This window comes from Kryptolebias marmoratus, linkage group LG24 (genome assembly GCF_001649575.2).
Source record: "Kryptolebias marmoratus isolate JLee-2015 linkage group LG24, ASM164957v2, whole genome shotgun sequence".
NCBI lineage: Eukaryota > Metazoa > Chordata > Actinopteri > Cyprinodontiformes > Rivulidae > Kryptolebias > Kryptolebias marmoratus.
The window spans coordinates 10482627-10509404 of NC_051453.1; the positions used below are offsets into that span (position 1 = coordinate 10482627).

Sequence of the window (26778 nt, forward strand, 5' to 3'; positions counted from 1 at the left end):
TTAACAAACTGGGGGGACAAATAAATCTAATATAGGCCTGACACCGGCCCTAATAAATGCATCATCTTACGGCTGATCATATAAGCCTCACCTTATTGGTCCATAAATCTTATTGCTTTTTGTCAAAATGTGTCATGTTTGGAGTTTTTCTATAAGGTTCAGCTACACAGTTTGAGCAGATATTATCTTTGTGACAGACGTATACATGTAGCTCATTCTGACATGTGTTGGTTCAGCATGGACGCTTTTGATGCTGCTGCTGCTGATGATGATGATAATGATGACAGCGCGCGCCTCCTTCCGTCGTCAGGAGTGGTGCGTAAAAGCCAAGCCCCGCCCCCTTTTCCCCCTCCTCCCCGATTAGCCGCTGGTTGTTTCCATCCTTATCCGCAAGACGAGGGCTCGAACAGGTAGGCGCCGCGTTTTGCAGCCACACTATTATTTAGTTTAAAAAATAATAACGATACATTTAATAAAAATTAAAAATAAAAATGTCTGCTCGGCTCGACGGGATCAGAGAGAGAGAGAGAGAGAGAGGAGGGAGGGCTGGGTTTCTCTGTGTCCGCTAACAGACTTAATGTTGTTTCATTACAATAAAAGTGGTGATTTTTTTAAAGCCTCGACCAGATGTCTGTGATCGCTTGTTCCTGACGCGGTAGGTGTGTCGCAGTTTGACAGGTACGCGCTCGCGCTCAGTGCGCCGGGCCGGTTCACTGATGGAGCCGCAGTCCGCGCAGGCCTGATGGGAGTCTCTGTTCGCCTCTGTGCGCACATGGATCGTAATAAATGTGGAGATAACTTGTCGTTCTCGGGCTGTGGCTCACAAAGACCGCCGCTACAATGTCGAAGGATGCCCAGACATATCATGAACAGCCTGCAGTATTCACGTTAATGTTTGCTCCTGGACACCGGGTGTATTTGGGTTTTGGGGAGCAGCAGGATGACACTTTATCACTCATTCTGCATTCTATATATCAGCAGTTTATATGAAATGGGCCAATATATGAGTCACAATCAGTGGAGTAAATAATCCTGGAGTAATCCTATGAGAAAGGATGAATGACTTTGTTTGTTGTGGGTGTTTGGGAGTTCAGCACACATGTATGAGACACTGTTCACCTCACGCCTCCTCCTTTCCTCTCCTCTCCTCTGTTCTCCTCAGGATGGAGGCGCTGCTAAATGAGTGGCTGTGGCAGGAGCGGTACTGGCTTCCTCCCGGGATTGGCTGGCAGGACATTGAGATGAAGGAAGACGAGGGCCACTTTCCTCTACCCAGGGATCTCGTCTACACCCTGCCACTGGCCTTCGCCTTTATAGTCCTCAGATGGGTCTTCGAGAGGTGAGAATCACCCACCCAAAATCATGGATCTAAACAGTTTTTTGGATGGATGCTGCGGCCGCACCTGCTGCCAGTGTCACTCAGGGGTGAAAGCTCCTCCACCCGTTAATACTGATTCTGTGTATGGAGGTCAGACATGCAGCAAGAGGCAGACATTATGAGCTGACGGTCGTTTTCAGCCTCATGTGGCACGTGTGCTCGGCACAAACACGAAAGGATTCATTTGGATCTTTCTGTAGCTGTTTAGGACCAGAGCAATATGCAAACAATCTTATGCTCAAAGGCTGTTGTGCTGTTTGTTCTGTTCAGGTAAATTCCCACCCGTGTGTGTTACGCCACACTCCTGATGTGTCTTGGACAAGCTTTAAACACTTTTCCATTCACAACTATTTAACTTTCAGTATGAGAATAAAGCGCAGGAAACACTGAGACTGTAAAAACTGCGTGTTGAATATTTTATCAGCAGGAGTTGGCTTTAGCTCCTCTTCACAAGCTTTTAACGTTTTACATTAAAGTTACCCTCACAGTTTGTTGTTAAATGCTTTTTAATACAGATCTCTGAAGCTACTTGTAAAAACTACTAAAATTAGAGCAAATTGAATATTATTGTCTTATTTTATATCATCTTTTGGGTGTTTTGTCAGATACTTCTTTATTATCAGCTAACTATCGACGTCAAAAAATGTTTTGAATGTTCATATGGAGGTGTTGGATCATTTGTTTACATGCTTTTTGGCTGTCAGAGAACCAGTTTGATTGTTTTGCAGTCGCTGTCTGAACGCAGTCACTTGCTTTAATTTACAGACTTGTTTTTACACGCTTTCTCTCACCAGTTTCCATATTATCTTTAACACCCATGTTGCTCAATTAGATCTTTGTAGGTCATTATTTTAGCCCTCCTGAGGTAATCTATTAGCACAGTAGTAACATTAGCTTTGTTAGAGGCAGGCATGGATGAGCGGATGATAAGAAAAACTGAATACCAGCATGCACCTGTGCGTGTTTTGGGTTTGACGGGCGTCTGTGTTGTCGTGGTTGTTGTGACACACAAGTCAGTCAGATGGACGGTGGATGAGGCGTGTCTTCATTCAGTCACCTCAGGCTGCAGCTGCTTTCTGTGTTAATGTAGCTGCATAGGTGTGCGTATGTGTGTGTGGTATAGATTCCTGTAACCAGAGACTGTGTGTCTCTGTGTAAAGCTGGACTGACCTTCTCGTTGCCTCTGATCTTTCGCTCTGCTCCCAGTTCCAGATGATTATCTCTGAGATAGAGTTACACACGTGTCTGTACTGTAGATGTGTGCACACGTAGTCATTTATCAGAGCATCTTGCCTGCGCTAACCTTCCTATTGTTTTTCTTCTTTGTCGGTGCTCTGTCTGTCTTCTCTCTGACTCACACACACTCAGATCAAGTGTCTTTTAATACCATATGAGCTAATGACAAAGGCTGTCTGGCCAAATGTCACAAAACACCCAAAGATGCAGCTCTGCAAGCTGTCAGGAGATGCATAATGACGTATCTTGTTTCCGTGCCCAACACTGTAATGAATTAGCAGCACACTGGACAGCTGCTGATGGTATCGCACCTTCTCCCCGTCTGAATTATACAGTATCAAAACAGAATTATTGTACATTGAGTTTACAGTATAGAAAGCGCTTATGTTATTCTCTTTCATTTTCTGTCCACTCAGGCTCATCGCAATCCCTTTCAGCAGATGTTTAGGTGTGAAGGATCGGATTCGGATTCGTGTCCCGCCCGTCCCAAAACTGGAGGCCTTCTACAAACAGAACAGTCGGCAACCCTCACAAGTTGGTATTCCTCCTCCTCTTGATTCAATGTTTAATCTTTCCGAGACACAAGACTTGCACTGTGTGAAAACATGAATATCTGGGACAAGACGGATGACATTATACTGTGTCTGGAATTAAAAAAACCTCTAATTACCGTACTGTCGCACCTCTCTGATCTGAGGTGTAGGAGGCAACAGTTTTCAGTCCCACATACAACAACACATATATCCATCTTCCTCCAGACCGTGGTGTGTTTCCACAGGTTTTAACCATCTGGATACACTCATTTTTATGCAGTACTGAGAAAGCTCTACCTGATTATACCTACATTCAAATAGATGGAGGCTGCATGAGCAATACACATGATTGTAAATGATGTAAATGTTTAAAACGTTACCAAGTAATTCCAACTATCAGAAAAGATTAAATTGAATGCAGATAAATTAGAAAACAATTTGATAGAATATTGACTGAGCATTTATAGTATTAGAATTAATTGGCAGGTTAGACAGATGTATTTCATTTTTCTAAGGCTCAGAATTACCGATGAGCTTCAAACACATTTTTCAGTGACGATTGAAAGAAACAAAACTATTTCATTAAAGGATTCTGTTTCAAACTTATGCAGACGTGCGTCACTGAGCTGAAGCCAAAGTTTGTTGGACTTGCCACACAGAAGCTCCCACTTGTTAAACCCGTTTCTAGTACTCCGGAAAAAAAAATAAAAAAATAGAAGCACTCGGAGAGCGCGAACCCTTCGCCGAGCCATGAGATCATTAAAGAAATAGTAATAATTTCATCCGTTGTGTTTTTTGACAGCCCCAACAATTCCTAAACATCTCATCAGAATCTGCTCATTAAATTGTAACTAATCTTGTTAACAGACAAAAAAAACACACACGACCGAAAACATAACTTCCTTGGCGGAGGCGGTGACTGTGTATCATCCTGTTTTGCAAGAGTTTGCATAGATTTGCAAACATGACTGCAGAAAATGAGCTGATGATACGTACCGACACTTTTTAGAAAAGCTCAGTTGTACATGTGTTTGGCGCGGCCACATCATGGGGGGGGGGGAGCTCAATGTTGTGGCATTTTTGTTCTGTCCTTCGAACAAGTAAAAAGTAAGAAAAAAGGAAGTCCTGCAGGGAAAAGTCATTCTAAAGGGCAGAAAGTAAAACCAAACAAACGTTTTAGATGCTTACTGGGAGGTGTATTTTTTATCGGCAGTTCTTCCTTTTGTTTTGTTGTTTTCTAGCTTGTTTTTGACTGTACTTGATCTCATTTACCAAAGTTGCCAGAGCTGCAGAGGATGCCAAAAATGGATGTAGAATTGGTCATGCTTCACTTATGTTGCAACATATTTGGTACACAGGCGGCTGAGATTTTCTTGGCTTGTTCAGTTTGACCTTACAGGTGCTTTGAGCTAAACATGCTCTCAGTTTGTTTTTGTTGTCTTTTATTAATCATTTCATTGTGTGAATCTGCTGATCAGAACAAGCAGATCAGGTATTTACTCTCTACGTTAGGAGAAGTGCCTGAATAATTTAATGGGTGTAAAACTGTCCCTTTGTGGATGGTAAATTTTTTATCTGTTTATCAGTCAGCAGGTGTAGACATGCAGGTTAAATTGGACTTTCTCCACCTTTTTACTGGTTTCATTTGGCATTGCAACACTGACATTCCTGTGCAGACAGGCGCACTGTTGCACCTGTCAGGAGGACAAGACATGACTTGACAACTCAAATGAAATTTTTTACTGCTCAGTGAGCGTTTATCCTCGTGCTTGTCTCTGTACATGTGTTTGATATGTCCATTCACATACTCCCTCACTGCCTGTGTGCCCTGGCTTTCTTTGCAGACCCTCTGTTTCTCCTCTGCTGAACCGGCAGCTGATTTTCTTTTGAGCTTGGCAACTCACAACTAAGAACCAAAAGATTTACTTTGAAGATGCAGTTAGTTTTTGCATGACACACTCACATGAAGAACATTGCGGTATTATTATGATGTGACATTTTGTCCTTTAATACAGCATAAACAAGACGTGACACAGTGTAGCCAAAAAAAAATGTACATGTTTTAACTAAGAATAGTATACTCTTAACCTTGTAATCAAGTTTCAGCCAGCAAGGACCTTTTAACAGTAATGGAAGCCCGTTTAAAGTATCAGGATGCAGAAAGAGAGACTCCATCACACTGAGAGTACTCTGTTACTGATCATCAGCAGAGCACTAAAGTGTAGACTGAGCACATGTATCTTTGAAGGAGCGCTCCATGTTGGCAGTTCAGTCAAAGCAGCAAATTTTATTTCAAATATTGCGTTTTTATTTGCTTTTGTATGTTTAGAGTCAAGTGGTGAGCTTGGTGAAGCAGTGTGGTCTCTCCCAAAGAAAAATCCACACCTGGTTCAGACACAGAAGGAACCAGGACCGACCCAGCAACACAAAAAAGTTCTGCGAGGCATCGTGAGTTTTTCTTTTTATCTGAACAGCAAAAGAAAAACATGCATGCACACATACAGTAACTGTCTAACTAAAAATAATAAATAAACAAAGTAATAGTGGTTATTTTTATCTGTGCAGCTGGAGGTTTGCCTTTTATCTAATATCATTCGGAGCAGGACTCTGCTCACTAATAAATGTAAGCGTATTTTTCACTTTTTTAAACAATAATCATATGCTTTCACTGATTTACATTTGTTTCATATACCAATGTATTAGTTTCAGTTTCAGATGATGTTTGGACTAAAGAAAACATAAATATTTAAATATTTCCTGAATATTTCAGACTTCATGGTTCTGGGATCACAGCGAGTGCTGGAGGGGTTATCCCAAACAGGTAAGCATTATTAAAATAAAAACAGCATTTGTTTACATTTATTCTTTAACCTGATATTCCACACCTCTACAGTAGGGTTAAACATAAACCTTTGATTTTGTAGTTTGCCTTTGGTTTAGCCATTTAGACACACAAAGATGTTGACTGATGGCGTATGTACAGTTTATAAATAAATTATATAAGTAGAAAGACGGGATGCTCAGCACTTATGAGTAAAAATGGGAGGTCATATTTGAGTGTAAGCTTGCATGAATCTCTCTCTCTCTCTATGTATATATATATATATATATATATATATATATGATAGAACAGCTGACTAAAGCTGTAAAAATCTGTTCAAGATTATTTAAGATAATGATGACATATTGAGCCAAATGCTGAATAAGCTAGCAGTCTTTAGTATTAATAATGCAACTCTTAAAACTCGTTTGATTCAGTAAAATAAACAAAAAGGTTTGTGCCAGAAAAAAGTGTGCAAAGGTTGAATGGGATGCAAATTTTAGACACCAGCTTTTAAACCTGTCTGTAATTCAGATATAAACATAGAATTGTGTTAAGCTTTTAAAAATCCACTTTCTGAGGACAGAAAATGAAGTTGTGCTACAAATCAGTCATATTAGACTGATGGATGTGTCACAAAAAGTATCTATCAGAAAGAAAAAATCTTATTGGTTGTCCTTTTTTTAATTTGTCCCCAGTTTAGTGGGAACAAACCATTGGTGGTGCAAAAGAAATATTTCAATATTTTCATTTGTGTATATGTATATCTGGGATTAATGACAGAATTATTTAAAAAAGCTAACAAATAACGACATGAGAAATAATTCTATGATTAAGTGAACTATGAGCAGTAATTTTTTTGAAGAAATCTTAGCTCTGTAGGTTTAATACTAATATATGTGGTGTGTTCGAACAATAACTGAAACAACAAAACCAAGCCTTTAGTAGGTGAAGGAGGATTTGTCCTCATCACTTTTCAGATTTGCAGCACAGATTGGTTAGCACGCCCTCTTCCTTCTGCGAACGTTAATCTAAATTCCTTCACTTCTTTCAGGAATGCTGCTTTAGTATGTCTGGAGTTCGTTTTGCACCCTGACTTTGAAAGCCGATATCTGTTCTGTTTCAACGATCGTTCGGTATTCCTGAATGTCGTCATTCCTTCGTGGAAACCACCCTGGGTCATGGCCTAAAACAGAAAACATTAGAGAGAGGAAAACGTAAAGCCACAGGTGTCTGTATCTGCAGTGAGACTGATTACAGCTTCTGCAAGCCTCGCTGTTTCTGACTGTGCTTCCTTTTCTGAAATGTTGTGGCAATAAAGAACTTAAATATATGGCTCAGTCCACTTCCTGCTATTGTGCGCTACAAACAGTGAATGTTGAATGTTCTGCAAGTCTTGTTGTTGTTGTTGTTAGAGATAGTAGACCCACAGCTTCCTTTCCCTAAAACATGTCTTTTTCCAGAGCAGAATGAGGCTTGTACATGCTTGAAGCAGGAATGTTCTCATACACTCACACAGATCAGTAAGAACTGTGAGTAGTTTCAGACAGTGGTTCCCAAACTAGTTGGCTTCCAACCAACAAAATGATTGTGACCAAGGCTTGTATTGCCAGTTTAAATGTAGCCTAATGACAACACAGCCCTGACCACAATACCATTTATAATAACTTAGGACTTCTGTTTTTATTCTTTGTGACAATTATAGGGAATGACATGACAAAAAGTCATTTTCAAATGCAAGTTGATAGCTGGAACTTATGTATGGACTATCAGGTGATGGATTATGACCCACAGAGGGTGGTCCAGTGGTCCCCAACTTGGGGAACCACGGGTTCAAGACATAGGGGTTCCTTTTGGGGGATCCAGTTACGTCTAACCCACCACTCTCCAGATCTTTCTCTTGCAAATAGACCGACATCAACATTAACTTTGCTTTAATGAACAGTTCAGCCTCTGTTTCCCCTTGATTGTTTTTTTAACTGTTTCACAAAAATGTGTTTATTGTCTCTGTCTGCGGTCGGTGCAGTGTGACTTCCTCTGTCTGCACAGATAAGCCAGATATTAAAACACTCCTGAGTGTAAATGTTGACACATTTTTACTCTCTTCCTCTCATTCTGCAGGCCGTGACAGATACTCATTACTGGTACTACATGCTGGAGATGGGTTTCTATCTGTCGCTGCTTCTGAGTGTTTCTGTGGATGTCAAACGAAAGGTGAGCCTGACTAGTGCACACCACCAACACTGTTAAGAAGAAAACATATAAACCAAATCCAAAATATTCTCTTCAGCCTGATTAATATCAGGCTTTTATATCTGAATGATTTAGTAAATGTGTCTGGGCTTCTTAAATGTGTATTATTTGCAGATGACACTACCTTTTTCTGTTTAGGAAAAGACATAGAACAAATGATGGAGATGATACAAATAGAATTTATTAAGATACAAACTTGGTTTAAACTAAATAAATTATCATTAAATTTGAATAAAACGAATTATATGATATTTAGTAAACGAAATAAAGCTATCGATCTTCCTTTTAAAGTTGATGATGTTGAGCTCTGTAGAGTCAATGAGGTTAAGTTCTTGGGTGTTATCATTGATGAAAAGCTGACATGGAAACCCCATGTAAATTACATAAAAACAAAAATAGCCAAATCCATAGCAGTATTGTACAAAGTAAGGGACTTATTTCATGACAAATCTTTATTTATGTTATATAATGCAATAATTGCTCCACACCTGACTTACTGTATTGAAGTCTGGGGGAAAGCATGTAAAACAATTACAAATCCGATTTACATTTTACAGAAACGAGCAATAAGATGTATTACCAGAAAACATTTCAGTCACCCATCAAATGCTTTATTTTGTCAGTTGAAATTATTGAAATTTTATGAGTTGGTTGATTACAATATTTTGAAGGTTATGTATAAAGCTCATAAAAGTTTATTACCTCTTAATATGCAAGTATACTTTGTTAAGAGAGTAAGTAATTACAATCTTAAGGGTATAGAGATGTTTGTAAAGCCTAAGATTCGAACAAATTTGAAGGACCGATGTACTTCGGTACAAGGTATAAGATTGTGGAATAATTTGGAAAGTGAATATAAAAATGCTGGCTCGATAGATATATTTAAGAGAATGATAAAAGTCAAGTTGTTGAAAACATATACAATTGTATAATGTGCAATCATAAGAATTGCTGTACAAGAAGGAGTTGATGTTTTCTTTTTTCTTTTTTTTTCCTTTTGTTGTTATGTTTTATTATTTGAAAACTATCATTGTTTGAATTTGTTTATTTTGAAAAAAGGGGCAGATATTAATAAGAATTTTTTTTCTTCTTCTGCTACCTTTCATTTTATTTGTATTTGTATATTCTTTTTCTTTTTTTTATAGCATTTGTTTTGTCTTTAAATGAAATGAATAAATTTAAAAAAAAAAAAAAAAAAAATTAAACTTTTTACAGTTTATAAGATGGATTATCTTGTATTGCTTTATAACTTTGTGCATTTTGTGTGTGCTCGCATTTCAAATCTAAATGTTGCAGAATTTTTTCATCTGTAGTAGAAGTTTAGGCCAAAGTTGAATATATATATATATATATATATATATATATATATATATATCATTGAAAGTTTGATTACAGTCAACAATATTAGAAATTCCTAATTGGTTACATTGTGTGGTAAAATCAAGTTACAGTTGTACCTATATGCATATATATATTTATATATACTTTTTTTGCTTTTTAAAGAGGAAACGTAAAGTTCTGGCTGCGTGTCAGTGTTTAAGTTTTCATGAAAACATCCAAAAGGGTTTCTTAAGTTTTAGGCAGAATCTTTGTTTTAGTTTCCTTTGCTTGGATGTAAAGATGTTCAGTTTCTGTTTTTAACTTTGTGTCTTCTGTGCATGATGTTCCAGGATTTCAAGGAGCAGGTGGTTCATCATATCGCCACCTTATTTCTTATAGCTTTCTCCTACTGTGCCAACTATGTGAGGGTCGGCTTGTTGGTGATGCTGGTGCACGATTCTTCGGACTTCCTCCTCGAGGTGAAACATGATACATGAGTAAAAGTGAAAGCTGAGTCATTTGATTGTATTGTTTTCTTTCGTGCACGACCCCTGTGATGTTGATGCAAATGTATTTATGGAACTTTTGTTTTGTAAGTCAAAGCAAAAAGGAAGATGAAACTCTGAATGAGATATTAACTAAGGTTACAATTAACCTCTGGACATCACAGTCCTACATTCAGTGTGTAGTGAGCAGAACACACACAGACGTGTTGTGGCTTATAGAAATCTCCTAAAAATATCTAGGTGTCTTCAGGAATATGCAGAACGAGTTTAGCTGTTTAACTCCCTAAGTCTGTCAGCGATACAATTAGTTTTTCATCCTTAGTTTGATTTGACTGATAATTTGAGATGTAACTGATAAGATCTGAAAGTAAAGATTGTCAGTGTCGTCACAGAGCTGAGGAACAATGAAAAACTTGTCATTTTACCTCAGGGTTTACACCACAATGACTGGCCTCTGAAAATAACCATAAGTGTTGTTTCCAACAGTAAAATCCGATTTGATCTTTAGTTTCAGCATCAGAAGACATATAAATTATGTGATTTTTATATGTTTAAGAATACTGCTCTGTGTGATTAAAGTTTGTATTTGAACTTCTTGTATAAGTCTGACGTTTTTAGATGTTACCACAAATTGTTAAAGTCAGGGTGGAGTGGAAACTAGAAAATACAAACTAAATATTTTATAGCCAGTTGTTTTCCTGCACCTGCACCTTGCCAGTCCCAATCCACACCCAGAAAAGATACGTTACAGGCAAGCATGCTGGTAGAGAAAATAAGAAGCATGCTGACTCTGCTTTGCACATGCTGGTATGTTGTAATTATTTTAATTTTAGACTTTCTTTGACTCTATTTAATAAGTCTTTCCTCTTTTTGATTGGCTTGCTTTGTATTCACTCTTTTCACTATCTGAACAAGTTTCCACAATCATCTGCATTTGTAAAGAGCCCACTTGAAACGGCCTCTTTTGGAAAAGCCTGATGATTGGCTCGCCTCCCGTCAGGGGTTAGAATTTCCAACGCTGAGCCAAGAGGAAGCAGAGCAGCTTTGTTGGGTAGAAGCCGCTTGAACATCTGACAAAACTCAAACTCAGCAGTGAATGCCACGCTGCTTTTCCTTGTCAAGTAAACAACCTTTAAGATCCTTTCAGCAACCTTTTCCTAAAAAGCGCTCATGGCAAATCTAGCAGCTCTTTGAACAGATTGATACAATGTTCTGCAGAATCACAGTTTAGTCCACTGATGTATCTTTGTTCATCTACAGTTCAGCGGTAGAAACACAGACTGTATATACTGCATGTCCCTATCAGATTAACTTGAATGAATAAAATGTACTTTTGTCTTCTTTTTTTCACAAGTCTGCCAAGATGTTTCACTATGCAGTGTGGACGAGGACGTGTGATTCCCTGTTTGTCGTCTTTGCTGTTGTCTTCCTGGTTACAAGACTCGTGGTGTTTCCTATCAGGTGAGACTGAACATCAGGCTGGTTAATCAGCTGCTTTCAATTTAACGAGGATTTGTGATAATTAGTGAAAATGTCAACTACAAGGGTTTTTTTCACACGTCTTTTTGTTTTGCAGAATTATCCACACAACCATGGTGGTGTCTATGGAGTTCTTCCAGCCATTCTTTGGTTATTATTTCTTCAACGTTCTGCTCTTAGTGCTACAAGTGCTGCACATCTTCTGGGCCTACCTCATTGTGAGGATGGTCTTCAAGTTTGTCTTCAAGGGCAAGGTGAGTGCCGTTAAATCAGCAAACAGCAGCTGCAGATTTAAAGAATCATTCGTAACCTTTAACTTTTCTCTAAAGGTTGAGCGAGATGAGCGTAGCGATTTGGAGAGTGAGGAGGACGACAACGAAGAAGAAGATGGCGAGGGACCAGAGGATGAAGGAGACGAGTGCAACTGGAAGCAAAAGGAGGAGACGATCAACTCCAAACGGACATCGCTGGCTAACAACTGTGTCCTGAACAACCTGACCAACCAGAGGAATATTAACAGCAGGCTGCCGAAAGCCAGATAGTGGATCTGCTCCCCTCACACATGCATCTACTAAACCTCACTAGGAAAATAGTCACATCTACTTTCACTTACTGGAGACAAACTAAAACCTTCCACATGACTTGTGTGCATTCAGCTCAGTTCACTGACAATTTCAGGTCAGGTTAGTTCTGCGTCCTACTTTTCTTCAAAAAAAGAAGCCCTGATGATTGTAGGGCTTTACAACCAGTGAGGCAAAGAGGGGACGGCATCAAATCTCTAGAAAATTCAAAAATTAATCTTAAAACAACAAGAAAGTTTATGTCTAGCTGTAGTTTGGGTAGATTTTATATTTATGCAGTTTTTCTTTGTCATCTTATTTTACCATCTGGTTTGTAAATATTGAAAGGAAAGGCTAAATTGAATTCATCTTCAGACTTGCTTTTTTTTTAAATAACTATTTTTTTTCTATTATAAAACAAACTGTCCAGTAATATGTGGTATATTTTAAACATAAAAAAATAAGCCTAGAATTTCTTTGTAATTTACGCTAACAGCTTGATAGTTCTTTGTACATAGATTATTTGAAACACTGGTTGTAGTGTTCTGTTCATAAACCAGATTTTATGAAGCTTTTACATAACAACTTATTTTAAGTTTATAATCTGTGGCGCAGTATAAAATACTCCTGCAGAAGTTCCATAGGAACTTTTAAGTTAAATTTAATTAAGTTCCTCGTGTTCAGGTTCATGTCCTAGAATAGATATAGCACTCCCTAGTGTGCAAAAACATATATACCGTCAGAGTGTGCACATAACACATCTGCTGATTCTTTTGACTTTATCAAAAGCTGAACTGAAATATGGACTTGAACCATATTTGCGTTTTGTTTGTCTCTTGTTCCTACCTGCTATAAAACTGTGACTGACAGCACGATTTTCCCGAAGAGTTATATTGGTGACGTTTGCACCACTAGAGTTTTGTTTTGTGCCTTACGCTGCTGTTTTTTTGTTTTTTTCCCACGGTTTTGCCACAGGAACTCAGTCTGAAATCTGTGTGCTCAAGTGGTTAATCTAACTAGACAAAAATATGAATAAAAAAAAAAACATACTGTAGTGACCCAGGTAAGTCATGAAAAACCTGTACATAGTTGGGCATTAGTGAAATGTTTCATGGCTTCATGTCTCAGATAGAGGTTTCTTTAAGAAATGTGGCATATTTTCAGGTGAATAAACTGACTTTGTGTTAGTTACTGATAATATAAGGCACTTATTTGTCCAGCACACTGGGGCACAGTGAAATAGGTTGTTGCAGACAAATACAGACATTGTTCAAAAACCACTGTTATTCACTGTGGCATTCTGTAGTTTGCCTATGAGAGCTCCTTGAATTGAGTGGCTGCTGCCAGTGTGCACATATTTCACATCTTCTGACTTTTGTGACAGAACTAGAAAGATTATAAATATAAAGTAGAATTGAAAACAAAAAGGGCTGAGCCACTGAATGGCACATAGAGAACCCCAATAGAATATTGTTGTTTTTGTTTAAAAAAAAAAGATATTAAAAAGCTGGAGAAATGTTAGGTTTTTATTAAAGTTACATTTGACTGTTATGCAATGAGTGCACATGGATGTTTTTGTTTATTGTGTGACTTGTTAATAAGTTTTAATAAAGTTTAATAAGTTCGCACTGAAGTTTGAAATGTGATTATTCAGTTGGTGTAAATAAAAGTTTATCATCTTTTAATTCAATGAGACAAACGAGTTTCACACTCAGTTTAAGGCACTTTTGATTCATATAAATAAAGATAATAGAAGAAGACTTTGCATTTTATTCAGCCAAATGACATTATGTGATCATTCTCATGGTGACGCATCCTCTGAGGGGAACGGGGCAGGGCATGACATCATTTATCTCTATGCATGTGTCTATGTAGGGGTCCAGCAGCAACATGTTTTGGAAAGCTTTGTTACTCTTCCTCTCACTGACCAGGTAGATCTGACCTCCCACTGTGGTGCAGCCACAGAAGAACTTTGTCTCCAGAGTTTCTTCTTCTAGCACAGTCCATTCATCCGTCTCTATGTCAAAACGTAGCGCTTGGCCTCCAAACAGGTAAAGAGCACCGTTGAGCTCAGTGGCAACCAGGTCATATCTTAAAGAGAGTTTTAAAATCAGATCAAATTTTCTGCTTGAATTTAATTTGTTTTTTTCTATAACAAATTGCAGGAACAAAAGGCCATGTTAGAAAAATGAGCTGATAAATTCCCAAAGATTCACTCACCGTGGAAATGGAGAATAGGAGACAACATCCCACTGATCCTTCTTCACCACGTACCTCTGAATTCCAGCATACACATCTCCGTTTTCATCCAGACCGCATGCTACATAGATACACATTCCCACAGCTGCAGTCGCTGCCCTTTCCACTGCCCTGACCATTGGGCTCAGTCCCTCCCAACCGTCCTCTGACCCCAGGACCAGCTTTTCCACATCAGCCACAAGGCATTCGTCCATACTGCCACCCAGAACATACAGAGCTGAATCCAGACCTACAGAGCAGTGGCTGTGTCTGGACTTCTGCAGGGCCGGCCCATCCAACCAGCGCTGGTTCCCACATTCATAGATCCTGACCCAATCCACACTGTACCACAGCACGTCCCGGAAGTAGCCCCCTGTCACAACCACATTGTCACCTAAGCAGTGAGAAAATATAGAAAATATGCTGTTGAAAAAACATCTGGTCATTTTTAAAAAACATTATGTAGGAATTAAATACAGATGAGTGGGAAACAATTAAGCCACAACTATTGTCTGACTATAACATAATTTGACACACAATCATTACCCACTGCAGCAACTGAGTACTGAGTTAGGTTCTTCCTCTGCAGAGGTGCACAGCTCTGCCATCGTCCACTCTGAGGGTGAAACTGATACAGTGCCTGTTCCTCCTGATCATGAGGCCCACCCAGGACGTAGAGTGTCTCCCTGATCCTCCTCATTGACCTTCCCACTGACCAAGATGCTGGGAAATGTTCATTGAGCTTGCTGATGAGCCTGGCTCTGGGATCAGAGCTTTTCATTGTGGTCAAAAGTCGGGAGATAAATGGTAAAGAGAGAGACTCAGGCCTCACCAGCTCAACAAGCTCCAGGAAGTTTTCCTCTCGTTTAGGCTCAAACGACACCCAGCGTAGGGTGGCCTCCAGGACTAGGTCATCTTTAAAGAGGGCCAGGTCATCGCTGGCAAGTAGATTTTCTAATGACTCTTTGGAAAGATACAAGAAGTCCTCTAGTGCTGAGATTGCTGAGAAGTGTGTGAGTGCCACCTGACGCGCTGCAGTGTATAACTGAGTACAGCCAAGCTGCCAGGCATAGGCCATCATTCCCAAACAGTTGCTGAGATGCAGCTCACGCTCGAGAAACTTGCAGCACAGAAGTTTAGCTTGTTCCATTTGTAAAAAATCTGCAGTCTCAAGGATCCCCAGAACATTTTCTCTGTCCAAAAATAGGCTGTGTGTCTTGCTGTATTCCATCAGCACTTTAAAATATTGCAGAACCACACCTTTGATCTCCACATGCCTGCTGTTGCTCTCCACACCACAGCCAAAGAAGAGAGCCCTAAAGTATGGACTCTGGAAGGCCAAGTGCTCACGGTTGACATAAAAGCTCTCTCCTCCTACCCGTAGGGTGGTATCAGGGATTAGATCAGGCTCTGAGTCCTTTACATGCAAAGCAGATTCATCGTCCATGTCCTGTTTTGTTTACTGGCTCGAGGAGAGGTGTTGTGCTTCAGCTCAGCTTCACCCTGCAGGCAATGTCACAACAAATAGCCACACCAAGTGTCTTGACCCACTTCTGCTTCACAACATACCAACTGGTGTGCAGTTTAGGTTTATTAATAGTAGTGACGTGAGGGCCATGACTGAGCTGGTTTAATATGACAGATCATTTATGAAAACAGCGGGAGTCAGCTCCTGTCTAACGTTTATGTTTTATTGTTGTTTGTTGTGATGTTGTGATTTTTGTTCCTATTGTAATTTTTTTAGCTTCAACCAGTCAGGTGCTACAAAAACCTTGTGTGTAATTGTGTGTTGTGAAGGGGGGGCTACACACACACACACACACACTTACCCCTCGCCTCAGGCTCCGAAGACAGTGCATTTTGGGTTTGGAGGTCATGAAGTCGTTGAGGCGGTGGGAGAGGGGCCCCTTCATACTGTATAGAGGTCAACTGTGGGCTGAGAGTGTGTGGACTCTCTAATGTTATCACATTTTATGCTTTTATGGATTTTTTTATATCGAACATAAGGTAGAAGTATTGTATTCAAAATAGTTACAAAGTTAAATATGATTACTTTGAAAAGTACTGATATTCTACGTGTGTGTATGCTCACAATAAAAATCAAAACTTAGTTTAAATACAAAGTTAGAAAGAACCTAAGCAATGAGGTGTTTAGGAGCCCGAAGAATCAGTTCTTGTTGGTGAGCTGAGCCAAATGGTTCGAATCCTAAAAAAGAGACATAATTCCCATCATTAGACTAAACTGCTTGCGAAATGAGGGGGGAAAGTAGTTTAGCCAAAACATAAACTCTCCAAAATGCAAAGAACCAATTAAACTAAAAAGTAGCTATAAAATACCTTTAAATGGGCAACTATGCAAATACAAAGCCAATGACGTCACATTCGGAGAGATTTGATTGACGGACCGTTTCCGGGGTCAAAGTTTAACTTCCGTGTCATCCAGCTAACATGGCGGTGAGTTCGTAATTTATTCGCTTCCATTCAGATATCTATTTGTTATTTGTAACCATTAGTTTCTGCGGCTGTATTGGTGATATGTAATTGTGTTTCATGAATAAGGGCGGAAGTGAAAAATATGTTTTAGTGTAACGAGAGACGTCTTATTTTGTTAATTGTATTAACCTCAGCAGGAAGCTAAGCTGAGGCTAAATTTTGTTTGTGAGCTGTTGTTTCCTACTTAAAAACAATTTAACTTGGCTTTCTGCAGGATAAAGAAAAGAAGAAGAAAGAGAGCATCTTCGACTTGTCCAAATACATCGACAAGACGATTCGTGTGAAGTTTCAAGGAGGGCGAGAAGGTTCGAATGTTTGTGGCAACGAACACTGTCGCTAACTAATCAATTTGGGAAAGTTTCAAGTCCTTAATTGTGTGTTTTTCTCTCAGCCAGCGGGGTCCTGAAAGGGTTTGATCCTCTTTTGAACCTGGTGCTGGACGGCACAATCGAGTACATGCGTGGTAAGTGTATAAAACACTTTATGCAGGGGTCCTGGGATAATCTCCTGAAAAAAATAAGAATAAAGTCATTGATCCAAGCACTTTTTTTCATCTTAGCTGTTACAAGAAATAAAAACAGTAGTTAGAATTGGATATAAATAATATAATAGTTGATTAGGCTGTTTGTGTTGTCATTATATCTTGGTTCCATTAACTTATTAGCAATGTTTGTATTTAATCAGCACCAGTCAGGGTCCTGAGTCTTTACTGCTGTTAGTTTCTGGGTCATAAGCTGAAAAGTTTGGAAATCACTACTTTAAAGAACAGAAACATAACGATTTTCAAGCCTCAGCATTACTTATCTATTCATTCCCACCAAAGATGCTCAGATCTATGAAGGAGCATTAAACTAAATAAATTGTAAATATGCACATCATATCTTGTTTTAAAGCAACAAAATGACTGTTTGTTTGTTTGTTTTTTGTTTTTATTTTTCTTATTTTGCTTTTCTGTTAAGAAACTGGAAGTTTTTAGATTGCTGTTTCTCCTTTAAAACTGTTTTATTATAAAGTTACTTAATGTAAATTAAAAAGCAACAGCAGATGTAGAAAAAAACACTAAGGTAAGAAAACACTATTTTCTGTCTGAATCACAACTTCACTTTTTTATTTTTCTGTTGTAAATCAATATTTATTTGATCCCCAGTGTATCTGTCAGCAGTGCAAATGAAGAAATATTCAGTATGAAGTATCTGATTGTATCTGCTCGAGAGCTTGGCTCTGTCATTTCTTCTTAGTTGCTCTGAAACCTATTGGGGCATCTTCCCCCCTCCAGTAAACAGTAACAATAAACTTGTCGTGTTTATTGCTCTTTACATTTGTATGGTGTACTCTGCTTGTCCCCTGTAGGATTTTTATACTAAATTTATATTTTAAAAAATGAAACTTTAAATATGCATGAGTAATTTCTTGTCCAGTGTGGAGAATAAACTTAAACTGTGTAATGTTGTCAGAGGGTGGTGGTGTGAATATAATAAATAGGAGGGGGTGCAGAGGTTAAATACCAGGAAAATGGAGATATTTACATGATGGAGGGGAAAATACACTATCTTGACAATATAGAAGAGGGGACCTTTTTTAGCTGTTTGTTTTGTTTTCCTAGTTGGGTGTGTTTCAATTAGTTTTCCACACCAGTGGGTATTTTACAGTGTTCTGTAGCTGTGGATTCTCTTATGTAAACGCTGTTATAAGAGTGTGTGAAGTTTTTGTAATATGCATTATAAATGGGGGGGGGGGAATACTTCAATGGAGCAGCTATTTGCCTTCCTGAAACAACTTACAGAATGTGATGCTTCCAGTCTGAGTTTTTGTGGCTTTTCTGTGTGCAGATCCTGATGACCAGCTGAAACTGACAGAAGACACCCGCCAGTTGGGGCTGGTGGTCTGCAGAGGAACCTCCGTGGTGCTGATCTGTCCTCAGGACGGTATGGAGGCCATACCAAACCCATTCATCCAGCAGCAAGATGGATAACCTACATGCTGCGAAATGTCACATACTTGATTTTCTTTCCTTTGTCATTTTATTTTGTTTTAATCATTACAATACACTTGTATTTCATACAACATGCATGTTGTTTTAAGTTAATTATCAGCAAAATAATGCTCAAATACACTTCAGTTTCATTTCTCTGTCCAACTTTGCGGATTTTGTGTTGTAAAGAGTTTTAGTTTGGGAAATTTGAACAGAACAATTTTCTTTTTATCTGTAATAGGTAAAGTTTTTACTATTCTTTGTTTTTGATAAGAAAATAAAGTAGAAAATATGTATCCTGGATATCAGATGTTTTTTTTTTTCTTCTTTGCCTGAAGATTTTCTGAAAGTTGGGTAAGTTTCTATAGTTTTGTCTGTGCAGCTTAGGGTCATGACTGTTTAAACTGGTTATCAAAAAAGAAAGTGAAAACAATGATGGTTGCGAGCACCTGACCGGCGTCTCAGTCACCTGCTGTTATCCCGTTTGAGCAGCCAGCGATGTGCCGACAGACCGCTGAACTCGTTCCCCCCTGCGGTAACAGAAGAATTTGATTGTGATCCCGAAGTGTTTAAAGGAATAAAGGGAGTTTCTGTTTGAAAATAAGCCACCCAGGCTCGTCTGCACACTCACAAAGACACATTTGTGACACTAATTGCTTTAAGTCCAACATTAGGCAGGGTGTGGGGAGGATTGTGTGACCGCTTATTTATCTTTGTATTGTTTTTTTGGATTCTGAAAGAATTACTTGTAGATTATGGTGTTAGACAAACGCCATGAAAAGGTGTTTGTTAAAATGTGCTGTGTGATGTTTAAACATACTTGTGTTGTCTTCAGAGTGAAAAATCTAAAGCTGGTTTCAAATGCATTCATTAAACACTGAATTGGAAAAAAAAACTTTGAAAGTGGCCTGAGCTGTTGGAAAGAAGCTGTCCTCCTGGTGAAAGGGCTCTGATGGTTTGTCAGGTGTGTGTGTGAGTTTTAAAAGGTGGAATAAAAAGGCCAAATTCCAGGAGCCTTCGCCCCTCCTCTGCTGCTTAGTCACTGTGTCAATGGAGCAAATAGAAGCAGCCTTTGAGAAGGAGCACAGAGTGCCACTGAACAGCATGCTGTCTTTTTGTGCCACTTTTATAGTCATAATTTTATTATAGTAGTTTATTAGAGGATACTCTATGTTTTCTTGGAAACTATGGAGGCTTTAAGGTGACAGGAGAAACGCCCGGGTGTAACCAAAGGGATCAAGGCGGATGGAATGAGAGCTGGACACGGATTTCTGAGGCTAAAGTGGACCTCTTTGGGTAAACAGAAGGAGTGAGTTACCTGCGGGACGGACACGACACGCCCCGCGCTCAGGTGCAACAAATAGCGGACCTCTTGGCCCCCAGTGGCCCCGTCTTTCCATCCGTCCTCCTGCTCTTATGTGCGCCGAGAAGTGCGGGCTCCCTTCGGTGTCAACTTTCAGAGTAATGAGAGAAGAAAGAGGTGAGTGCGGCTGCTTTTAGGCTCAGAAGAAAGCCTGTATTGTTGCAGCTCATGGAGGAACATCCTCAGTTCAGCAGGAAAGAAAACTTCAAAAAGATTTTTTTTTTTGGACTTGTCTTCAGGTTTTGATTTGTGACCTCTGCGCCTTTTTGGTGCCTTTTACGCACATCCGAACGCACCATTCTGCGCTCCGGAGCTGAGCTGATGCTTCATGCTGCAGCCGGTTTAAACAAGTTTATATTCACTGGAAATAATCTTGTTTTTTCATGCTTTTTTATGCTTGTTTTTTTCTTAAACATGATGCTTTTCAATAATTTTTCTAACCACATGTGAACTCTAAAACCATAACTATGGCAGTCAACGTTCTATCTTACAGTTTTGTTTTTTATTTGAATTGAATCATAATGATGACATTATTGATATATTCTGAGAATTAAGGTGTGACATTATTGCAGAGTATATTTTATACAATCCACAATATTTTATATTTAGTTCGTTTTGTATTGTATGTAGGCTTCTGTGCAATATATTATATAGTCCACAATATAGTGCACAATTTATTGTGATCTTTCACACTATTTTTTGCCATGATATGATTTTACTGCAGCAGAAATCTAATGTGGAAGAAGAGGAGAAACAAGAGGAACCACCATGGAAAGATAAGCCCGTGCACGGCACGTACCACCGGCAGATTGAGAAACTGGTTGATATCAGTAAAGCAACCCAAGTGACTGTAATATCAGAAAGAAGGAAAATATTGAGAAATCCCAAGATTTGAAAGAAGAAATAGAAACGGTCTCCAGCAGATCCCAGGAACATCCTCAGAGATCTCTGTCCAGAAGAGTGCAGTCCTAAGAACAGCTAAGATACAGTACTGTGCAGAACCCTCCAGTTCCAAGAAAACCAAAGCCTTATTCTTTATGAGAGTGTTCAGTATATTTATTAGTTGTTTTCAGCCTTTTTATTACTATGTATCAATATGTTCTTGAAAAAGGGCTCCATACCAACATGGACATTATTAGTGTTATATAAGAACACGTGACAACCTAAAATGGCTGCTGTGAAAAGTGTTACAGGTAGCATAATAGGTTTTTGTGTTAGTTTTTAACACATAGATTTCCAATAAAGGCAGTTAAAAAAATATTTGGGACTGCATTTTTATTTAAACTTTTCACATTAACGTAGAGGCCCTAGTTTCAGTTTAGTCATTACGGTTCTATCTAAACCAGTCCGGGTCATTTTGTTTGTCAGGTATTGCGATTTGGAGGCCAGTTGAATGTGAGCTGTGAGGTTGGTGTTGAGATTCCAACATGGACATCAAGAAGGATGGAGGAGGAGGGTCATGGTCGCCTCCAGGGATTTCCTCTGCTCCCTCCAGCCCTGGCTGCTACAAGGGCATCCTCATCACCTGCATCTTCCTTTTCCTCATTATCGGCATCTTTGTAGGCCTTGCTATAGGTGAGTCGATGCTCCATAAAATGCTTTCACCAGAAAGTTTTGACACCAAGTATAAACTGGTTAATCATTTTGGAAATCCTCTGAACAAATTAGCTGTAATTTTTCTGGGATCTGTGCTCATTGTTGTTATTTCTCCTTTTTTTTTGCCGTTAGCATACCTGGTGCAGGAGCCTTATCATTTCTTGGAGACAGTGGAGCTGAAAGGTCTGAAGTATAATTCTGCTCTGCAGGATGAGAACTCTGGTTTCTCCATAATACTTTCATCAGCTCTAAAGTCTAAGGTGAGTGCTGCTTTGCAACCCTGCGAAAAACTAATATTTATCTTAAAAAATGATCAGTTATCACTTCTGTTCTTTTAGATTAAAGATATTTTCGTGGCCTCCTCTGTATCAGATCACTTTGACGACTGCAGCATTGTGGCTTATGGGTGAGCGGAAGCTGAACTGTGACCATTTAACCATCAAAAGCATCCAGACACAAACACAACCTTGTTTTTCCCCCCTTGTCTTCCCAGTAATAATAATGGTGATGTGATGGCAACTTTAAGACTGGTCTTCAGGGTGTCCAAAATCCAGCAGTATTCAGAAAACTTTGTTCGAGACCTGCTGAGAGCAGGACTCAGCTCAGTGATGCACGGGAAACCTCTAGATGTGCCAGGGTTTGGACAAATCACCGCTATTGTCATGTTAGGTAGTGAATTCATGCTGTCATAAGCTGAATGTTGAGGCACTGCAGGTGGACGGGTGGAGTGGGAGGAGATTTTTTTGTCTCGTGGCTTCAACAGTTCCACAGTATTATATGTTGTTCTGTTCCTTTCTACAGGAGCTACTGGGAAGTCTTTTTATGTAATTGGAGATGAGATGATAGGTGAGTCAATACTCACACGTGTTTGTTCAGAATAAGAAATATGTTGCATTTTATCATATTGTGGTAAATACTGTGAACTATCTGACTGACAACATTTAAAGTGGGGCTTTCACACCCCTTTGGTAGTAGCTGTGTTAAACCCCTAATAAAACTGTCCATCCTTAAAATATGGGTTTTATATAAAGTATACAGTGCCATTTTTATGGTTTTTAAGATAATCCAGTGAATTTTACATAGTCCATAGTCAATTCAATTTAAAACCTTTTTTTATTATTTATGCAGAGACAATAAATTCCTATAATCTATTTGAAAAACACTTTAATGTTACTAAGCAATGCAATACTATTCTCTTACATCTGAACTCCCCAGCCAGGTGTCCGGACAAAGCTTTCACCTGTGACAATGGGGAATGCATCACTAAATTAAATCCAGAGTGTGACTTCCTCCCCGACTGTTCCGATGAATCCGACGAGGCTCACTGTGGTAATCACTGCTTTTCTCTCAGACAAACACTGCTGTCAGCAGCAGCTTCATTAATGTCTCTATTTTTTACCAACTCTGACCTTTGTTTAAACCTCCCCCCCACTCAGACTGTGGCACACGTCCAGCCATGGGGAGCCGAGTGGTGGGTGGTGAGGATGCTCGGCAAGGGGAGCTGCCTTGGCAGGTCAGTCTGAGGTTCCACTGGCGCCACACCTGTGGAGCCTCCATCGTCAATGAGCGCTGGCTCGTCAGCGCAGCTCACTGCTTTGAAGGGTAGGTGAACTATTGGTATTTATTTTCTTCTTACTCACTGCAAAAATTAGAATCAGTAACACAGTGGAGCAAAAATTTGTGTCTGTTTTGTTTTAGCGCCACTGATCCCAGCGAGTGGACAGCCGTGGTTGGGGCCAAACTCGTAAGTGGTGCAGACTCAGAGACCAAAGCCATCAACATCAAGTCGATATTTGTGAATCCGAACTACGACCCCATGACCACTGATTACGATGTGACTGTCCTGGAACTGGAGACTCCTCTTACCTTCAGCTCCTACATCCAGCCTGTCTGCATTCCCTCCTCGTCTCATGTCTTTGAGACCGGTCAGAACTGTGTTGTGTCCGGATGGGGGGCTCTTCAGCAGTTTAGTTGTGAGTTTGCACATATGCAAAGCACTCAACTAAACAGATGAGTAGATTAGAAAAGAAATAAGACCCATTGTATGACCACTTTAACCATTTTCCCCCTTTAGATAAGAAAAATATATGCATTATATCTTTTGTTATCTGCTGTAATGCTAAACTTCAGCATGAATTATAACCAAAGAGAGGTACAGTCATTTGTACCATGTTTCTTTGTTGTTCAGTCCAGCTGCCCACCACGCTGCAGAAGGCAGTGGTGAACATCATCGACTCCAAGGTGTGCAATCAGTCATCTGTGTATAGAGGCGCTATCACTCAAAACATGTTGTGTGCTGGATTCCTGCAGGGGAAGGTGGACTCGTGTCAGGTCAGTGCTCCTTAAAACAGCTCATGTAAGCTTAGTTTATTACGTTTGATCATTTTTAAGTGCACAATCTGTGCTGCTGTTTCATTAAAATCTGTGCATTGGTTCATGAGATATTTTGGTAACAGACATACACATAAATACACACAGACATGGGCAAAAACATTATAATTCGCCTTAACTTTTTGCCTGCAGTTGTCCCCATCCTATAAGTGTCTCTATGTTATTATTTCAGCCTAATGTTATAAAAGATAACCTATAGAATTATGGAAATTAACTTCAAGTGTTGACATCCTAATAAGAAACACTTTTTATGTGTCACTAAACTGAACTTCAGTCACATGTTACTAAAATACCAGTGGTATGTGTTTTCTGCAGGGCGACTCCGGGGGGCCTCTCGTATGTGAAGGAGCTCCAGGGAGGTTCTTCCTGGCTGGTGTGGTGAGCTGGGGCTTGGGATGTGCACAGATCAACAAACCGGGAGTTTACGCTCGTGTCACCAAACTCCGAAGCTGGATTCTGAAGCACACAAACCCCAGCTTGGTCAGCGATCAGGCCAAGTTTGTTCCCACTGCAGTGGCTCCGGTGACAAAGAGGCCGTCCACTAACATCCCAGCACCCGAGATCGTGGCTATGGATGAGCCTTCTGTAGACGCAACATCTGGTAATAAGCTCTTTTATTGAGGATCAAGACAACAGCATGAATTCAATTAACAGTGATTTGTCCACTATGTGTTCCAGCTGTGAACTGCAGTGAAAACTTCCAGTGCAGCTCCAGTTTGTGCATCGGCAAAGTTAACCCGGAGTGTGACAGCGTCCCCGACTGCCCCAACGAGGCTGATGAAAGGAACTGTGGTAATTAACACAAAGCTCGCTGACCGCCGTAGATAACAGACATGTTGTTGAGTATTTTTCTTTTTCAGACTGCGGTGTGCGTCCTGCGGTGGGTTATCACAGGATCATCGGTGGAGTAACAGCTCGCAGGGGAGAGTGGCCCTGGATTGGCAGTCTCCAGTACCAGAGACTTCACATCTGTGGCGCCACGCTCATTCACAATAAGTGGTTACTGACTGCAGCACACTGTGTAAATAGGTACTAACAAAACAAACGCATCGCTTTGATGAACAACATTGACCCTTCTGTAACAGTATTTATCCATAACTCACCCCCACAGTGACCCCAGCCCCACCAACTGGGCTGTAAGCCTTGGATCTGTGCTACGATCCGGGGTGGGGGCTCTGGTTGTTCCCATACAGAGAGTGATCATCCATCCAGCTTTCAACGGCACCAACATGAACCACGACGTGGCCCTTCTGGAGCTGTCGGTCCCGGCCCCGATGTCCTACACCATCCAGCCTGTGTGTCTTCCCTCACCGGTGCATCGCTTCCTGAGGACCGCAGAGTGCTTCATCGCAGGGTGGGGGTCCATGAAGGAAGGAGGTGAGACATGAACTTACACAGATTTCCAAGAGAATATTAATCAGATGGCATACTGCATCTGCTGAGGTCGAGGTGTTCTTAGTCATATGAAGCCAGCCGCACTTATTTCTTGTATTCAGAAATAGGTTTTGTGGAAAAACAAACTAACTAAAAAGGATTATTTTCCCAGGTTCTTTAACTAACCTGCTGCAGAAAGCTGCAGTGAGCATTATTGACCAGACAGACTGTCGGCAGTCATATGGAAACGTGCTGACGACCAACATGATGTGTGCTGGATTCATGCAGGGAGGGAAGGACACGTGTCTGGTAAGATACGTGATGTGAAACAAAAAGCTTTTATTCATGTCTGAATATGTGCTGAACGTTTGGGTGGTGCCATCTGAGCAGCCTCTGAGGAGTAAGACTACATATCAGCTCATAAAAAATGACTCTTGTACTTTGCTTTTTTAATTTGGTAAAATAAAAAATAATAATAATGCATGTGATTGAATAAGCTTTAGGAAACCTGTTAAACAAGAGATAAATACAATAATTTTTGCCTATTGTGTTTTTACAAAAAAACACCTTTTCTTCCCTAGCTTTTATTTAAAATATCTCCCCTTGTCTTCACGCAGGGAGACTCTGGAGGGCCGCTGACATGTCGTCACCTCTCCGGTCAGTGGTTTATTGCCGGAGTGACCAGCTGGGGACATGGATGTGGACGAACTGGCTTTCCAGGGGTTTACACTCGTGTGACGTCGATCAGAAAATGGATTTCTACACACCTACCTTTCTGAAAAGGCTGGTGGGGGAAGCTATTCTGCCTGTAGAAAATTTAAAGCTTGTGGACACGTTGAATTAAAAAGAAAACAAAAAACAAAAAAATTCCTCTCCACAAACTTGTACTGTACATGGACTGAAGTCATGCAGAATACACACATACACTCAGTTAACTCTGTACTGACCTGTGTGGTCATGGGTGCTCCTGTAATACTGTGCAATTCTCTGCTCTAAGGCCATTCTTCTTTAACACGTACTGAAGAAATAATCGTGAGCTGTGGGTGATGGACATTCTGCCAACAGATGCATGATTGGACATATTTATTACAGTTATTTATTTTTCTAATAGGTAAAAAAATATATATTGGTAACGGTGTTTTCTTTTATTTTGATGCTGTGTGGGTTTCTGATCATACACCAATCAGCTGCAACATTTTAACTCCTGATTGTCTCATTAGAGAGCCATTTTCTGCTGGGAATCCTTGCATCCTGAATTTGATGAT

The 26778-nt window shown here is 39.9% G+C and overlaps 4 protein-coding genes across 4 annotated transcripts; 3 read left to right on the forward strand and 1 right to left on the reverse strand.

The window, feature by feature from the left end:
* The first annotated feature begins 325 nt into the window (after positions 1-325).
* Positions 326-13581, forward strand: LOC108230657 (ceramide synthase 2-like). Its single transcript, XM_017407062.3, has 11 exons — positions 326-410; positions 1163-1339; positions 3031-3148; positions 5477-5595; positions 5713-5770; positions 5918-5968; positions 8090-8182; positions 9892-10020; positions 11402-11508; positions 11624-11780; positions 11856-13581. Exons 2-11 carry the CDS (start codon positions 1164-1166, stop codon positions 12066-12068), a joined length of 1221 nt encoding a protein of 406 aa, XP_017262551.1. The 5' UTR covers positions 326-410; position 1163; the 3' UTR covers positions 12069-13581.
* LOC108230648 (kelch-like protein 23) lies at positions 13569-15840 on the reverse strand. Its single transcript, XM_017407053.3, has 3 exons — positions 14871-15840; positions 14307-14718; positions 13569-14177 (listed from the first exon to the last, which is right to left on the reverse strand). Exons 1-3 carry the CDS (start codon positions 15769-15771, stop codon positions 13874-13876), a joined length of 1617 nt encoding a protein of 538 aa, XP_017262542.1. The 5' UTR covers positions 15772-15840; the 3' UTR covers positions 13569-13873.
* Positions 15841-16640: 800 nt separating this feature from the next.
* Positions 16641-19092, forward strand: lsm7 (LSM7 homolog, U6 small nuclear RNA and mRNA degradation associated). The gene is made up of 4 exons (XM_017407096.3): positions 16641-16778; positions 17032-17122; positions 17209-17280; positions 18647-19092. Exons 1-4 carry the CDS (start codon positions 16773-16775, stop codon positions 18787-18789), a joined length of 312 nt encoding a protein of 103 aa, XP_017262585.1. The 5' UTR covers positions 16641-16772; the 3' UTR covers positions 18790-19092.
* A 1049-nt stretch (positions 19093-20141) lies between these two features.
* On the forward strand, positions 20142-26365 carry tmprss9 (transmembrane serine protease 9). Its single transcript, XM_017407009.3, has 16 exons — positions 20142-20269; positions 21521-21727; positions 21881-22008; positions 22087-22154; positions 22242-22417; positions 22550-22594; positions 22964-23077; positions 23185-23350; positions 23447-23721; positions 23937-24079; positions 24455-24740; positions 24818-24931; positions 25000-25168; positions 25251-25516; positions 25686-25822; positions 26131-26365. Exons 2-16 carry the CDS (start codon positions 21580-21582, stop codon positions 26290-26292), a joined length of 2397 nt encoding a protein of 798 aa, XP_017262498.1. The 5' UTR covers positions 20142-20269; positions 21521-21579; the 3' UTR covers positions 26293-26365.
* Positions 26366-26778: the final 413 nt, after the last annotated feature.